Here is a 17,250-nt window from a genome sequence, read left to right as displayed (position 1 = left end):
TTAGGTTTGAATTGTCTTTTTGGTGTTTATATATGTATTTGTGTGTTTTTCAGAATACCGTCGACAAGCTCATAAAGAAGACTAACCTGGCGCTGGTGGTGGGCAGCAGTAGCTGGAGAGAACAGTTTGTTAGCGCTGTCACTGTCAGTGCAGGTCAGTGTCTTAATACATGCGTTATTTGTGAAATTTACTAGCAATTTCTATGTGAAAATTGTTTCAAAGTAAATACTACACCAGCTGTTTGTCAGTGTACAATTATGTGAACCAAGACAAATTTTTCTTCAAAACCTGAAAGTTGTGTAACATTTAATTGTACTAAAAGAATTTATTTAACTGAATTCATTTGAATTGAATGTTTTTTTCCTAATTACTATACCTTACTGTAAACTGTATACTAGGGCTGGACAATTAATCAAATGTTATTTTCAATTACGTTTTTGGCTTCCAACGATTCATTTGAATTGAATGTTTTTTTCCTAATTACTATACCTTACTGCAAACTGTATACTAGGGCTGGACAATTAATCAAATGTTATTTTCAATTACGTTTTTGGCTTCCAACGGTTATGAAAACTAGAAAATCTAAATAAAACGACGATTGTGTCACATTCCATTTTGCAGTGATGCTCTCATTTTGTCTTGTGTTATAAATACCCATGAATTTTTTTTGTCATAATCAAGCAAACCTTTCTGTATACTGTACCTTTTGTTTACCTCCTCAGGTGATGATGATGAGGAGGAGAGCGGGGAAGAGCGCTTGCCCTCGTGCTTTGATTACATCATGCACTTCCTGACAGTTTTCTGGAAGGTTCTTTTTGCCTTCGTTCCACCCACAGAGTACTGGAACGGCTGGGCCTGTTTCATTGTCTCCATCACACTCATCGGGGTCCTGACCGCTGTCACTGGAGATTTGGCCTCTCACTTTGGTTGTACAGTAGGCCTGAAGGACACTGTCACAGCTGTGGTGTTTGTGGCCTTGGGCACATCAGTGCCTGGTGAGTGTTTATTTGTGTATTAGATGCCATAGCATGTAGCTGATTAGTAAAGGATAATGTACAGTCATCCAGTCATTATCGTAAAATTAACCCCAAATGCCACGATTAGCCAATTAGAATCAAGTATTCTATCAAATATTGATGAATTACATACTGTACTGTTGAAATGTTGCAACTGCTTTCAACATCTTTTTTAATTTATTGTTCCATAATGACCCCAGTCAGCTTTTGTGTGGATGTGTGGATGTTGTAGTTCATTTACTGTTAAATTATGTGGACTATTTAGCAGACCATGATTTGCAAGAGATCTGTGTGTTTGTCTTGGCATTAGCTGCATTAGAGTTGATGGACTGATTCTGCTCAAGCTCTGTGTCAAACCATCCTCAAGCTCCAACACATGTAACGGTGGCGGCCGCCCTAGCATAAATAAACTCTATGAGGAAAATATTCGGGCGCCAGTCAGGTTTTAAGCCTGACAAAATTTTAATTAAACCCAGGATAGCAAACTAAAACACCAACTGTTACAACATTAAATCACAGACAGTCAAAAAATAATACTGTTCAAAGGGAATATTTATTCCTCTATTGTCCATGGCATGAGAAAAAATCAAATACAAGTTTGAACAATAAGAAACAAACAACCAAACCAAAATACAAATAAGCAGGGGGGAAAAAAAACAACAGTTCAAATTAAATTTCGGTTTGCGGTCCACGTAGGAATTGCGCCACGCTAGTGTACGTTTCCAATAAAGCAGATTGACGTCCACAATCATTTATAAATTGTCCATAGAGGAAAAAGAAGAGAGAGAGGATAAAAAAGGAACATTAAATAAGCATTTGGTCATTTCATAATTATCAAACAACAAATCACAAAGCACCAATAATCATTTAACACTCAAAACAATAAGCACACCGAATGTGCGAAAGTGAATGTGGTGCGAGTGCCTGCAGGTGTAACGTTAGTAGTGAGTGCAATGAGTATGTGTAATGGCGGCAGAGAGGTACTGACCCAGTTTGCAGTCATGACGAGAATTGGAGAGTATAGCGGGTTTTTCCGACACCCAGACAGGTGGATGAGCAGCCGATACCTGTCTTCAGAACACTTTAAGTGCAGACGATTCTGGCAGTGCCACGTTTAAAAGTAATTTGGAACTTCACAACGCACCAGACATCACTCACAAGAAAAGCAACCGTTTGATCAAACAGCCATCTTTCCACCTTCGCCGGGTTCTCCAAACAGTCACTCCCACACTACTGCAAACTTTTACCGATGACGCAATTATTCACAGGTATGACTCACTTCCTTATATCCTCTTTCCTTCCGCTGATAATGGAAATGCTCCACCCCAAAATCCCGCAAAGTGAAAGTAAAAGGATTTCGGTGGCACGGATTTTCCGCATTGCCACACACACATAATGAAAAGATCCACTTCAAAAGACGAATCTGAGATCTGAGAAATGAGATTTCTTTTATATCTCTGTTGTTTCTTCAAGACAGCAGTGAGATTAAACAGAGGGCAAATTGTGCTTACATTTCTGTCTGCTCAGTTAGAGGTGGGCGATATACAAGTACAAATTTATATTACATACATTTTATTTGGATATATATTTTATAATGTGCGGTTTATAATGTGCATATTGTAATATACACATTGTAATGGAAAAGCGAATTTAAAAAAAATCTGGCCAAATTTCAGGGTAAAATAGTGGCAAAAAAAGTTTTTAAAGGTGTATATTAAGTTACAAGCATAAGAAAACAATATTTGCCCAAATCTTTTTCTGCACATCCAAATCTTTTTGGAAGTACTTCACCTGTATAGATGTCGATTCACTAACCATGGATTCAGTTCATTTAGCAAAGCATTTGTCAAACTGACTCAAACTGATAAGTCCTTGAGTCATCTGATCTGAATGATTAATTAAAATAATCAGTTCATAAGACTCATTTGTTGTTAATCAAACTAGACTAGTTGGACTGTGATATTTTTGTGTGCACTCAATAGTGCACTCAATAGTCTTTTATCACATCACATTCAAATCAGACTGAAAGCTTTTATAACTCAAGTGATTTATAACTGAAGTAAAACACAAGTTCTTTTCTTCTTTGTTGGTTTATTGTTTTAACCTGTCTGCCACCCATTCCTTACTGCCAGAAATTTCTTCTGAGAAAAAGACAATTGTAATCTCATATTTGTCTCATCTAGATATTTACAAGAGATCACAGTAGAAAATTTGAACACAAACTGTGCTCAGATTTCCAAGATACCGAAGTCTGCAATCACAAGCCAGATATTTTAATTTGAAATTAATAATTTCTCATCAAGTTCTTCCAAGACTGAGTTGCTAGCAACATCCATTTTATCATCTATTTCCATACTCTTAATTGTATGTCAACGTATAGTATAATTTAAATATAGTAAGTATGTCTGAAAAAGCACAATTTAAATATATTTCCTTTTCACCTGGGTTATCTCATTTGTTTCTGCTTTTCTTTCTCATATGGACAGTGTTGAGAGCTCAAGAGCTCAATGCGCTGCAACTTAAGAAAACACATGCAAATAAGAAAAAGCACCAGCAAATTAAGAAAACATCTGAAACGCACTGCAAAGACTCACAACACAACCAAATACAGAAATGCGCTGCAAATACTCGCAACACAACCAAATACACAAAAGTGTTACAAGTAGCACAGACCACAACGGAAATGTTTCAAGGGGACCCCAACAACACTTTTACTAGTTTTATTATAGTAAAAGTGTAGTAACCATGTTTTTTGGCATATTAATTATAAAAACCACAGTTGTACGAATACCATAGTTAAACTATGGCTACTGTAGCAAAACCATGGTTAATTTGTGGTTACCATGGTTTAACTATAGTAACCATGTTTTGTTTTTGTTTTTTTCGTAAGGTAAGTTGTAAAAGTAAGTTAGCCAGCTTTCATAACGTTTCACAGTTACAGTAATTGTGTATTTCATCAGTTTATTTAGGCTAATAATATCCAAAAAAGCTAAGGAATCATATGATCAAGATGTTAAAATAAACAAAAATCTCACCTTTCAGAGCAGACATTGATAAGCATGTCTCAGCCAGGTTTGTCACTTGTTGCTGTTCCCTTAAACATTTCCGATGTGGTCTGTGCATATTTGCAGCGTGTTCCAGTATTTGGTTGTGTTGTGAGTATTTGCAGTGTGTTTCTGTATTTGGTTGTGTTGTGAGTATTAGCAGCGCATATGTTGTCAAACTGATGAAGATGTTTTCTTAATTTGCTGGTGTTTTTTCTACTTGCATGTTTTTTCATTTGCAGCACGTTGAGTTCTCTCGGCCACTTTTAGAAGAAACATCTGAGACAATGTTGATAACCTGAATTAAACATAACTGAGACCTCCATTCTGTCTTCTGAGCCAGTGTTTCCCAACCCTGTTATTGGAGGCATATTTTGGAGGTCTCATTTATCTGACCCATCCATTTCAGGTCTCTACTCATGTGCTGAATCAGGTGTGTTAAATTAGGAACACTTCGAAATGTGTACTGTTGGTGTGCTTCCAGGAACAGGTTTGAAAAACGTTGTCCTGAACTATCAGCAATGCCTTTCATTAAAATGTTCCTCTGGGGCACTTTCAATTCTCACCTTTCTTCTTTCATCTTTCTTTTTCTCTGTCTTTCCTTTTGGCCTCTGCAGATACCTTTGCCAGCAAGGTGGCAGCCATCCAGGACCAATACGCCGATGCATCCATTGGAAATGTGACAGGTAGTAATGCAGTTAATGTCTTCCTGGGTATCGGAGTGGCGTGGACCATCGCTTCTGTATACTGGAACAGTCAGGGCAAAAAATTCCTGGTCCCGCCGGGGTCGCTGGCGTTTTCTGTCACCGTCTTCACCATCATGGCACTGGTGTCTGTTCTGACACTACTGTACCGCCGCCGGCCCTCTGTGTCTGGGGGCGAGCTGGGGGGCCCACGAACCACCAAGCTGCTCACCGTGTTCCTCTTCGTCATCCTGTGGCTCATCTACATCATGCTGGCCTCGCTGGAGGCTTACTGCCACGTGCCTGGCTTCTGAGAAAGTTCATAAGAGAGATGTACTCTTTACTGTAAAACCTCCTATCATTCTTCCTTTCTTCTTTTGTTTATATGAGAAGTCTAAAATTAGTGTTTACATCTGTTCTTACTGATTATTGTCGGTGTTGAAATTGAACTCGCATCCTTTCGCTAACACTAGATGAGTGTCAGTGGTGGATGATAGAGACTCTGTCATGCACAGCTTCTCTTTATAGATGGATCTCTCTTACATGGTGTCTGCCACCACCTGGATATTCAGACACAGCAACACCCTCCAGAATACTCTCCAGAGAGCCCCCTCAGCATTTTTCTTGCTTCAGTGCTGTTTTTTTTCAAGGATGGTCCTTTATACCAAACTTCGATATTCTCTCAGAAATCCCTCTTCTATCATTCTCTCTTCCCTCCAAGTCGCTGTGAATAGACTTTTGGGCATGCTTCACACCTTTACCTACCCACAAGACATGAACACTTTGTTTCATTTGTCTTCTCTTGCCTGTTACTGCAGCTCCCCGCAGACATTTGTACACACACAACTATAATTTCAGCTCAAGTGAACCTGTGGGGGCTGAGCTTCTCAAACTGACTCCACCCCCAGTTTGACCTTTACCAATAACCCTGGCCAAATTCTACTCAAACATCTTCATCACCTCTGAACATGCCCCCAGTGCTACCTACACCAGAACTTCTTCAACTCTGACCTCACCCTCAATAATGATACAACAACTTCCTCACTATTAACCTCGCTTCAATGTCTTCACAGACCCTGCCCTACCACTACTTATACGTTTTTGACCAATGACCTCGTCCCCAACATTACATAAATACCTTTATCACCTCTGACCCTGCCCCATCACTAATTACACCACACCTTCTTCACTTCTGACTCCACCCATTACACTACATATACATTACACCTTTTTAATCTCTGGCCCACCCCAATATTACCAGACCTTATTTACACATGACTCCAATTCCCAACACAACAAACTTCTCTTCACTTCTGACCCCACCCACGACATTTCTTGTGCCACACCTCCTCCATCACTGACCCCACCCCTACATTATCTATAGCACACATATTCACCTCTGATCCTACACCATCACTACCTACACCACCACACCTTCTTCAATTCTGACTCTGCCCACAACTATACATATGCCACAACTTCTTTAAATGTGGCTCTGCCCCAATATTATCTATACCACACTTTTTTTTATATATGACCCCGCCCTCGACACAACATACCACACCCTCTTCTCATCTACTATTTGCTGGTGTTGTACATTTTTTAAATATACTTTTGTGAAATTTTTATAATTTATTTATTTATTTTTACCATGCTAATGAAAGTGAATTGTGAAGTTAATAGAAGGAATGTGAGAAGGAAAGAAAGATCTTTTTCAGTCTTTTTTGGTTAATTTTGTTGAAACTTATCAAAACCTGAAGAGATACACAATTTGCATGGAACAACATTAGTGATAGAATGGAGACCAAAAGAAATAGTTTAACAGTGACAGTGACATAAGAACCAAGGTGTTGGTGTTTATTCGTGTGATATTTATTGATATTTATTATTATGAGCTATGTATTATGTGGGGAAATATTGTAGGCTGTATGTGTGTGAGAGCATGTATTCGAATGGGCAAGTGCAACAGATTTGACGAAACATATGTGTGTGCCAATCTGTCGAACATTGTTCAAAGTCTTTTTATCTGACTATGAGTGTCTGAAAGTATGAACGTGTGCAACACTCAAGCACAGTGAATTTTGTGTCTGTCACTGCCACGCTCAGGAGTTTCAGGCTCTCGTCCCGTGAGCTTCTGGATCTTCTCCCAACATCCATGAATTTACAAATGGCTGCAGCTTACATGTGGTACATTGGTTGGTCCTAAAACATGTAGTGAGAAAGCAGACTGTCCTGTCGTACCAAGCCATGTTCCACAGCTTCACTGTGTCAAACTTTTAGCTCTATTCACTACTGAAGGCATAGCGTCATTGAGTCATGTGGTTGTGTGTGAACACAACATGGGTGCCTTGATATCAACAGTACAATCAATGTATCTTGGCCATACTGTAGGTCTGTCACTGAGTTTACACTGGCAAGATGGTAAAAATTGTAAGTTTCGTTCACGCCCAACGTTGATATTTTACCCGTGAAATGTGAGCCCCTCACTTTCGCCACATTAATCCAGAGCCGTATCTAATTATCCAAGCACTTATCTCTCCTGATAGCATCGACGCCACCTAATTTGCGTTATGTGCATGGTTAATGGATAATGGATCAGATTCCAGTTCAGGTTCAGTTTGCTCTCTTTAATCAGTGTCCTCCATCTGCTCCTTAACTAATAAGACTTGGTTCATTTCCTGTTAGCCAGGAGTTAAACTAGCTTAGTTAGCCCAACTCTCTATCCCATACTTCTCTTAACTAAGTGATACAGTGATTATGGGTTTCAGTATGCAGATATTATATAATTGTTTACAAGGGTGATATGTGTCCCCATTTTCCCAGCTATCAGCAATCTGCTTGGCCCAACCTGGGACACATGCTATAGGAAATGAAATGTTTTAGCAGTAGGAAATTCTGGTGTTGCTCACTATTAGGGGCCCCAGCAGACCAGTGCTTCAAACTTTTTAATTCACTAAATAAGTAATTTTTAAGAGCTTTCTGAAAAATGGTAAGAGGGAACGCAAAGTCCCATTACCTGATTTATAATGACGCCAATGGCCAAATGCTCCATTTTATGATGACACCATTGGCTTAAAAGAGGCTGGGCTGCTACAGCCCTCCATTTTCTTGAATGATAAAAACATAGAGGTTCAACAAAAGCCACAGTCAGCCATCGATGGAAATGTTGTAAGTGCTCTTCTTACACAATGTGTGATGCAAAAGTGGGCGAAACAGATGTACATACAGTCCGCATTTATACCGGCATATGTGTATTTATACATTCCAATGATACCAGATTTAAAAAAGCACTGAGTGATGTATTTTTAGTGCTTCTTGTTGCTAGGCGACGTCTTAAAAGAGTCATTGTCTTTCTGTCATTATGTTGTCTGGTGTCAGTGCTCAAGGGTGGGTGGAGGAGTATCTGTTGGATTGTAATTACTTTATAAGGTCACTCTCGTCTCTCTCCTAATATCTGTCCACACAGGGTTAATGAACTTAAAAGTTCCACCCTAATTCAAGGACAGTCCTTAATTCAGAACCTTAAATTGCCCCCTAGAGTTTTGCATTATATTAATATAAGCTTTTGCTTTGTGGAGAGCAGAGCAGTGACTGATCTCCCTGAGGTAAACATATTCAAACATACCAATCATAGTTGCATCAAACTAATGGGGTTTTCAAAAAAAAGACCAACTACAGAGGATTATGGTGTTGAATCTCCATGTAATGCTCAGTAGCCAGTGGATAATCTTAAAGAATACCATATGAGACCATATCATGCTAGAAGATCTGTTTCTGTTTATTTTAGGGAAAGGACCATCTCTTGTGGACTAAAGCATTGTAACTGATTTATGATCAAATAACAGCAGATGTGCATAGAAACACACTTAAAGGGATAGTTCATCCAAAAATCACCATTCTGTCATCACTGTGTCGTTTCAAACCTGTATGATTTTCTTTCTTCTGTGGAACACAAAATACGTTTTGTCAGTACACTTAATGTCAGTGGGAACCACGATATCAGTAAACCCCATTAACTTTAATTGTATGGAAAAGAAAAAAAAAGCACTGAGACATATTTTTCATGTTCATTGTTGGGTGAACTGTGCCTTTAAATGCATTTCCACACTCGTTTACTGTTATTTGATCTTTAATCAGTCTCGACTTAGCCAAAACACCCTCGCATAAACAAAATGACCTTGAATATCTGATATTCATAGTCTGGCATAGCATACTCATTTCTTTCTTGTATGTCAGAGAGCTTGTGTCATGTGAGAGTCCCGGTGTCACATGTGCTCTTTTGTGATACTTCAATCTTAAAGCATGTATTTTCTATGTGTGTGCATTCGTCTTCTAATATTGCATTTCTCTTTAATCACAAACATTGAAATATTTACAAAAGAAATTAATTGTGTTTGGTTTTGTATGTATAGCTATTTGATAAATTACTGTTTTAAAAGACTTCTTTTTTTTTTTAAAGCCAAGTGTTCTTCACTTAGTTATATGACACTATTGTTGTCTTGAGATATGTTCTGTACTGAGATAAATTTATATTTTGGGTAAAAAAAAAACAAGTGCTGCATAGAGTACTTTATCATCATCTTAACAACAACAACAACAAATAATAATTTATGTTCTCAGTGTTGTATCTAAAAGTATGTATGAGGGAGAAATGTGTGATTTTATGTGAACTCATTAAAGCTGTAATGTGAAGGGAAACTACAGTATTTTGCCAAAAGATAGAGAATGAGTCTCTGTTTGTAATGCGTAAAACTTTGTTTCATATTTAATTTATTATTGAGTACATTAAAGTTGGAATTGTATATTACTAAAAGACTTTTTAACTCTTTATTATAAAAGTTGTTTTCTCTCAAGCATGACAAGAGAAAACAAAACACCTCTGTTAATCAATCTATTGTCCATTGTTTCTTCATATCAAACTGTAATGTTCAAGGTCATTGACCTTTTGCTAGGAGTTTGATTGACAGGTAATCTGACCAATCATAATGCAGAATCTGCCATTTTGTCTGACAACCAAACCAGACAGGAGAGTAGAATTATGGTTAAATTATGTGTATTGACATCTTTCTGCGGGTTGAAACAAGATACCTTCTGATGTTCCTTCATGTTTATTTTGTGCTATAACTAGTAAAGAGGAAGAGATGATTGGTTCACCTGCTGCTTGAACTGAGGCACTACCGCGATCTGTCACGACACATTAAAAATAGCCACAAAACAGTATTTATTGTTTGGATTTCTTTTAAAAAAAAAAGACAAAATTTGAAAGCTGAGGCTTTGTTTCATACCAAAAGTAACCAGATTTGTCTTGTCTTGTCGGCGCATCATCAGTTTCCTCATTGTGACTCTGTGATCTATTTTTCATTGCGGGAGAACATCATGTGTGGCGTGAGAGCACCATTGCTTGTCGGACGTAGCAACAGTAACTAAGGGGGGGGGGTCTTTGCGAAGAGTCAATTAGCTGTATAATCTAACGTACAGAATGAGCATTTAGAGGTATCTTATAGGCTGTGTGTTGTTTAGATATTTTAAAGAAAATTTTAAGTGCTTTTTGTCCATATAATGAAAGTCAGTATAGGCCCAAAACAACATTGGTCCCAATTTACTCTAATTATATGGACAAAAACAAAATACATTTTTGCAATTTTGTATGCGTTCAACAGAAGAGAGAAAGTTCTGCCGTTTTGGAACAACAGAAGGGTGCGTAAATTGAACATCTTTGAAGTTTTAAAAGGGTTGTATTCATTTCCCAAGGTTCGTGAGGGAGTTAGTGTTTTTATAACTCTCAAACGATCAAGGAAAATTTGATTCGTCATCATGACACTCTTAACGAATCTATGCTTGAATGGTGATATTCTTTTCAAGCTCTTGCGTTCTCCAGAATGTTTGACAGATGGCTCCCATCCCCCTGCAGACCACTGAACAGCGCAGTAGTACAAAACAGTCATTAGAGGAAAAGAAAGGAAGAAGGAAGACAGGGGAGAGGAAATGCTGTGGAGTGGAGAATGTAGATTTCAAGAACAGAACAACACAACAGAAACTCTCACAGGGGAAGAAAAGGAGGCAAATACGCTTTTTAAAAAGTCTGTTCATTTGAGGAGCTACAAATATCTCAGCAAGTAAGAATATGAGTTGTAAAATCAATATAACATGCTCTCATTTATTATTGATCAGGAACCACATTAAAGAACCATTCTGACAAGCATCTGTGAAGGCGCAGCAAACGCACTATTGCAGTTGAGTTGCCTCTAAAAACACCACAATGAGAGAAATTTTCTTCAACTGAAAAAGAGCACAGCCATCAGGAGAATGAATAATTGATGTACTAATTGATCTTGCTAATTGAACTTGTGTATTGTTGTAACTTTAAAGCCCACATGAAATGAAAATTCACCCTATCTTCTGTCTAAATTCAATTTTTAAGCAAGATGCCACTCGGCTGTCTGGTGAAATGGCAAACCTCTCTCTGGTGACGTATCTGCCAGACTCCAATCATTCATTCCACTTAAACCCGGCCCACAATCAACTGCAGTCTCGCATTCAAATCTGCCTCCAACCAATCAACAACTGATGGATAGAACCAAGTCCTGCCCCTACATTTTTTATCTGTTTTACTCGGATGTACATCACAATACAGAGGAAAAGATCTGTTGCTACATCGATTTCATCGCAACTTTACGGTTCTTTCCAACATAAAAGATGCATAAAAGATAAGAAAATTCCATTATATTCTGTTTATGTTTCCAGATTTATTCCATTACGTGCACTATCAATTGAGTTAAGATCCCTGTCTATTCCCGCTGCAAATCATCCATATATATTCCCTCCTGAAAATCATCTCATGAGTCTTCTAATGTCAAAAGTGAATCAGTCAACATTTTCCAGTGTATGATTTTTATTTATTTATTTAAGACTTATGACATTTATATTTTCCTGGACATTGCAGAGAGCTAGTGTTTTATGCAGTGAGGAAAGTTGAGAGGGAAAAAAATGCAATAAAAAGAGAAACCTTGATCTTTATTGGAAACCAGAAATAGCTAGCGAAAGCAAAGGCCAATGTTCAATAATGCATTTGAACTGAAGCACATTTCCCTCATAACAATGCTGTCACTCTTCACTTGAGATCCTTGGACCTCTTCTGAACTTTTTAAGCACATTTTGATGGTCAAATGAGAAGCTTATATTCTTTCTCCTTTCTTTCTCTCTCCATCTTTGCTTCCTTTTTCAAGTAGATCCCCACTCACAGCATCTGAATTGTTTTGTATGTGTCTGAACGTGTGCCATTGTGCTAAAGATTAATATTATTGAATTGGACAAGACGTTCACACTGATAGCAGGTGCAAAGCGCTTTCATATCCCACTATAGGTGATGATGCTGAATGCTGAATGGTTATTGTTCAGAGAATCACCTTCTTTAAAAATGTGGAGAACAATAATCTTCTTGATTGATGAGGAATTAGATGTTCGTTGTTTTCAGTGATAGTCTGTTTTAGCAATCCACAGCTCTATTTTCAGATCATGGGGAGACAAAAAAAAAAGACACAGCTGCAGTGACAAACATTACAGTGGCAATTTAGTGTCATCAATCACAGCGGCCGTGGTGAGAGACGGGGCTGAAGCGGGGTCAGCTCACATCATGCTTCAGAACTCACCCACAGTTGTTACTGGAAATGGATTCCACTCTGGCCAATTACAGCCGTCATGTTGTATCTCACAGCCAGATCTGACTGGTCGAGCTCAGTTGGATTGGTGGCAGGCCCGCAGGTAAGTACAAACACCAGGATAGTAACTAAACTACATTTATATGTCTGTCAAAGCAGGGAAGGCACAATAACTGCTAATTCACCGCTTACAGCCTAATGTAAAATGTCTAAATTAAACATTAGCTTGAGGTCAAAAACCTTGACATGTAACCAGCAGATAAACAATTTCGCTAATTTAGCTCAACATCGCACTGCGCTTTGCAGGAAATAGAAAAACTCTTTCAAGTAGCCTAATAAAAGAAGACACATCCCCCCTTATCAGAGTCTGTAATTACATGTACAGACCCTTTGTGTCTGCCAGGTTTCCCGAATGTCACAGAAAGAGAGTCGGAAATGGTTTGCATTACAACGATGAAGAAAAGGAATACGAGGTGGGAGGAGAGAGAGTTGTTTCATGAATCACTAAGCTTAGGCAAGTTAGTCATCAAGTGTCACTTCAGGGTGAGGATGATTCACACTTAGTGCAAACTAACACTGTAGGCTTTCTGAACGTTCCTGAGCTTTCTAATATTAGAAAACAGTGAGAAGCGGAGCATCACTTTGCCTGCTTTTTGCGGTGGTTGTTCCATCTCATTGCAAACAAGTTTGTCTCTTTGAAAGTGTATTTATGTCGCTTGGAGTGTGTAAGCATCAGCCAAACTGAATAATGATACATTTATATAGTGCTTTTGTCACACTCGAAGCGCTTTACGGTGAGAGTGGAGTAATCTCTTCTACCTGGATGAAAATCTGTCACACACCACATATCAGTGGAGAGGAAAGGAACTGTTGCAGTCAATACGAGTATATGGCCAACTGACAAAGGCCAATGGGCAAATTTGGCCAGGACACCACAGTTACACCCCTAAACCTTTTCGAGAAATACCTTTGGATCTATTATGACCGCATAATATCTTTGGAGAAGCTGCACATAGATAGATACGCACAACACTTAACAGAATTACTTCAATGTGTAGTGACACAGATCTGATTTGCTGATTGCTCAACATGACTGTTACACTCTTAGAAAAAAAGTTAAAAACTGTCACTGGAGCATGTACCCTTTCAAACGGTGATAAAATGTACTTTAAAGAGGTCATATGATGCGATTTCAATTTTTCCTTTCTCTTTGGAGTGTTACAAGCTCTTGGTGCATAAAGAAGATCTGTAAAGTTGCAAAGACTAAAGTCTCAAATCCAAAGAGATATTCTTTATAAAAGTTAAGACCTACCTAAAACGGCTCGTTCTAACACGCCCCCACGTCTACATCACGATGTGGGAAGATTTGCATAACGCCGCCCAAATGTTCACGCAAAGAAAGAAGGCGTAACTTTTATTCTCGCTGTAGTATTGTTGCTGCCGCCGCCATGTCGTGAAGGCGCTGTGTGTTTCGTTGTGAAAGCGAAACTACTTTATTTGGCCTTCCAAAAGAGGACGATATCCGCTTCGTCATGCCTAGAGCTGATCCGTGCTGGTCGCTGAGGAAATACATCAACTTCGCGCTGTGGATCGCCGGATCGGCTTTCACCGTGGACGAAGCGGAGTCCAGAAGAAAAAAAACAAGAAAACTTAACTACAAGTGTGAACACACCCTTAGGGGGCGTTTACATGACACCGTTTTCAACTAAAAACCAAAAGCTTTTTATGCGTTTTGTCCATTCATTTATATGACAACAGCGTTTGAGAGTTCTGAAAACAAAATTTTGAAAACTGGTTTCAAAGTGCAAGTTTTTGAAAACAATATAGTTTTTATCTCAGTGTAAACTACAAAAACGTGAATTTGTGAATACGGTGATGTCATGCAAATGTGCATTACGTGTTCAGTCTATAGTTATATTTGCAGGTGCGCAGTGTTTCTTTCCAACTACTGACCTGGCATGCATAATACTGCGTGTTTAGTTTTCATATACATGATATTTAGGAGTTTCCCAGGTGCACGTGAAGACCTCATGTATAAACTGTTGCATAGAAACCATGCTTCGTTTGATTTAAGATCATTTCTCAAATGTGTGTACATGTGATTCAGCGAAACAAGCATACACTCAAACAAAAACTTTTTTCTAGATGTGAAATCTGTAAATCGCAAATGACCTTGAAATTGTGTGCAGCTGAATGGTTTCAGATCTCTGCTTTGTAAACTCCCCCTAATTAATGTCATTGGCATATAAAAGAGCACCAGTCAACATCCAAACCCTTTACTTGAGAAAGCAGATCAGCAAGAATTGCTTAGATTTCCATTGCTTAGACTCTGCCACAAGGAAACGTGCATGTGTCTGCTTAGAACTTGATGTGGCACTATACACTTTTCCACATCAAAGACTGTTTTATAAATCCAAACATTGGCATGGATTTTTTTGGTACATACTCTCTAAGATCAAATCTGTGCTTACATGCGTTTTATCAATGAGGCCCCAGGAGTAAACAGAGCCTTATCAGTCTCACATCCAGGTCTCCCATCCAGGTTTTGATCAGGCTGAAGTCTGCTTAGCTTCATTGGATATTCTGCAGGGTGAAAGCTGCTGTCTAATTTCTGTTGGAGCTTAACATGAATGTCTTGAAACCCCACACAGAATGGTCTTAGTGCTCTCCTTGACTGACAGGTCCTCAAAGGAGGGAACATGGCCCTCAAGTGAGACTAGATTAAGGCTAAAAGGCACACTGCTCTGGAAGATTTCCCACCATGCCTCTCCCAACAGCTCAGACTCGCTGAGGATAAATATATAGAGAGAGAACTGAATGCACAATTTGAACATTATCCAATACTTAAAGCCAATGGCAAGTGGTTATGCAACATTTCATGTTTCAGTTGGATTGTTTGGAAGGGCTCTTTCATCTCAAACACTAACGCTAAACTCCATTATAATCCCAAATGGTTTGGAGAAGGCAACATACCAGCACTCAGTTCTGCCTTTTGATTGGTTTAGTGGTGACTGTAGATTGAAAAGGGACATTTGTGAGGGAGGCCCACAGGACCCAGAGCTCATAATCCAGAGCTGGTGTGTGGCACACAGGGGCCACTGAACCAGTTACACGGTGCATTAAAAAGAAGCATAACAGCCTCGTTGGCAGCTACTGTATTTCATACAAGGTCTGCCCTAGAAGCAGTAAACTTCACAAAAGAAGAAATCTAAAACTGATTAACAGAGCATTTTCAGACAACAGTGGATATTACTGTATGTGTTTGGCAGATCAGGTTTCACTGCTGTTCAATTTGTTCTGTAAACAGAGAGAAGTGCCTGTAAATGATCCAGGTCTTTTTTGTGTGTTATTCACTGTGAAGTAGTTAAAATGCATTTGTTGTTTTTATACTGATCATTTTGTTCCAGATGTGCATATGCATGACATCTTTTTCTAGTTTGACAGTTACTCATTCATCTGTGAAGAACACCTTGTTTTGTCACAAGTCAAATTGCTTTCTCGTTTCTAAGTTTTAAAAAAGCAGCTCCAATTCCAAACAAAAGATCTGCATTACATAATGGCCTATCCTCACCAGTGTGGTTTACTAGACACTATTCACTAAAATAAAGTGAACATAGGCTGCCCTCTAGTGATAGAGCTTTATAGAATTCTGTTGAAGAGCAATTTGAAAACCTTTAACTGTAAGTCTCTCGTTAGAGTACATACTACACAACTGTTCAAATGTTTGGAATCATTAAGATTTCTTTTCAAATAAATTAATATTTATTCAGCAAGGATACAGTAAATAGATTTTAAAAAAACTTTTAGTTATGTTACAAAAAAGATCAAATTCAAATAAATGCTCTTGTTTTGAACTTTCTATTCATCAAAGAATCCTGAAAAACTGTTTCCACAAAAATATTAAGATAAATTTTCTGTTTTCAACATTGATAATAATAAAAAATGTTTCTTGAGCAGCAAATCACCATATTAGAATGATTTCTGAAGGATCATGTGACAATGAAGACTGCAGTAAATTATGCTGAAAATTCAGCATTGCTATCAAAGGAATAAATTACATTTACATAAATAAAATAAATTACATTTACATAAATTACATAAAATACAATATCTATTGAAACAGAAAATAGTTATTTGAAATTGTGATAATATTTCAGAATATTACTGTTTTACTGAAATCAAAATAAATGCAGCCTTGGTGGGCATGAAAGATTTTCAAAAACATAAAAACATCTTACTTATCCCTAACTTTTGAATGGTAGAATATGCAATATATACAGTGGGTATAGAAAAGAATCAACCCCTTTAAAATAATCAAATTTTGTTGCTTTGCAGCCTGAAATGAAGGCGGACAGAGTTTTTGTTTTATCAAGCTGTATTTACAACTTATAACATCCAAGTGAAATATATAACATCAACATGTCAGAAAAATAAATAAATATATATATATATATCTCAGAATCACTGAGTTGGAAAAAGAATCCCCCCCTTGTGTCAGTATTTTGTTGAACCACCTTTTGCTTTAATTACAGCCTTTTGTCTGTTGGGATATGTCTCTACTAACTTTACACATCTAGACTTTGTAATATTTGCCTAATCTTATTTGCAGAACTGTTCAATTTCAGTTAAATGTGATGGTGAGCATTTGTGGACTGCAGTCTTCAAGTCATTCCACATATTTTCAGTGGGGTTTAAGTCTGGGCTCTGACTACGCCATGCAAGCACATTCATCTCTTTCTCTTTCAACCACTGTGTGCTCAGTTTTGCTGTGTGCTTTGGGTCATTGTCATGTTGGAAGGTCAACCTTCTTCCCATTGACAACTTTCTGGCAGAGGGCAGCAGATTTTCC

General features: G+C 38.1%; 1 protein-coding gene across 1 annotated transcript in view; it reads left to right on the top strand.

Moving 5' to 3' along the window:
- Positions 1-5,490, top strand: part of LOC107669368 (sodium/calcium exchanger 1-like) — a 69,524-nt gene extending 64,034 nt beyond the window's left edge. Inside the window, exons 6-8 of the mRNA XM_016461555.1 lie at positions 54-153; positions 723-995; positions 4,678-5,490. Coding sequence (XP_016317041.1) covers positions 54-153; positions 723-995; positions 4,678-5,057 — 753 coding nt within the window. The 3' untranslated portion in view covers positions 5,058-5,490. The remainder of the gene's footprint in view (positions 1-53; positions 154-722; positions 996-4,677) is intronic.
- Positions 5,491-17,250: the final 11,760 nt, after the last annotated feature.

This window comes from Sinocyclocheilus anshuiensis, unplaced genomic scaffold (genome assembly GCF_001515605.1).
Source record: "Sinocyclocheilus anshuiensis isolate Anshui unplaced genomic scaffold, SAMN03320099.WGS_v1.1 scaffold180, whole genome shotgun sequence".
Lineage (NCBI taxonomy): Eukaryota > Metazoa > Chordata > Actinopteri > Cypriniformes > Cyprinidae > Sinocyclocheilus > Sinocyclocheilus anshuiensis.
Note: the sequence above shows the minus strand (reverse complement) of the source record. Positions and strands in the feature narration are given on the sequence as shown.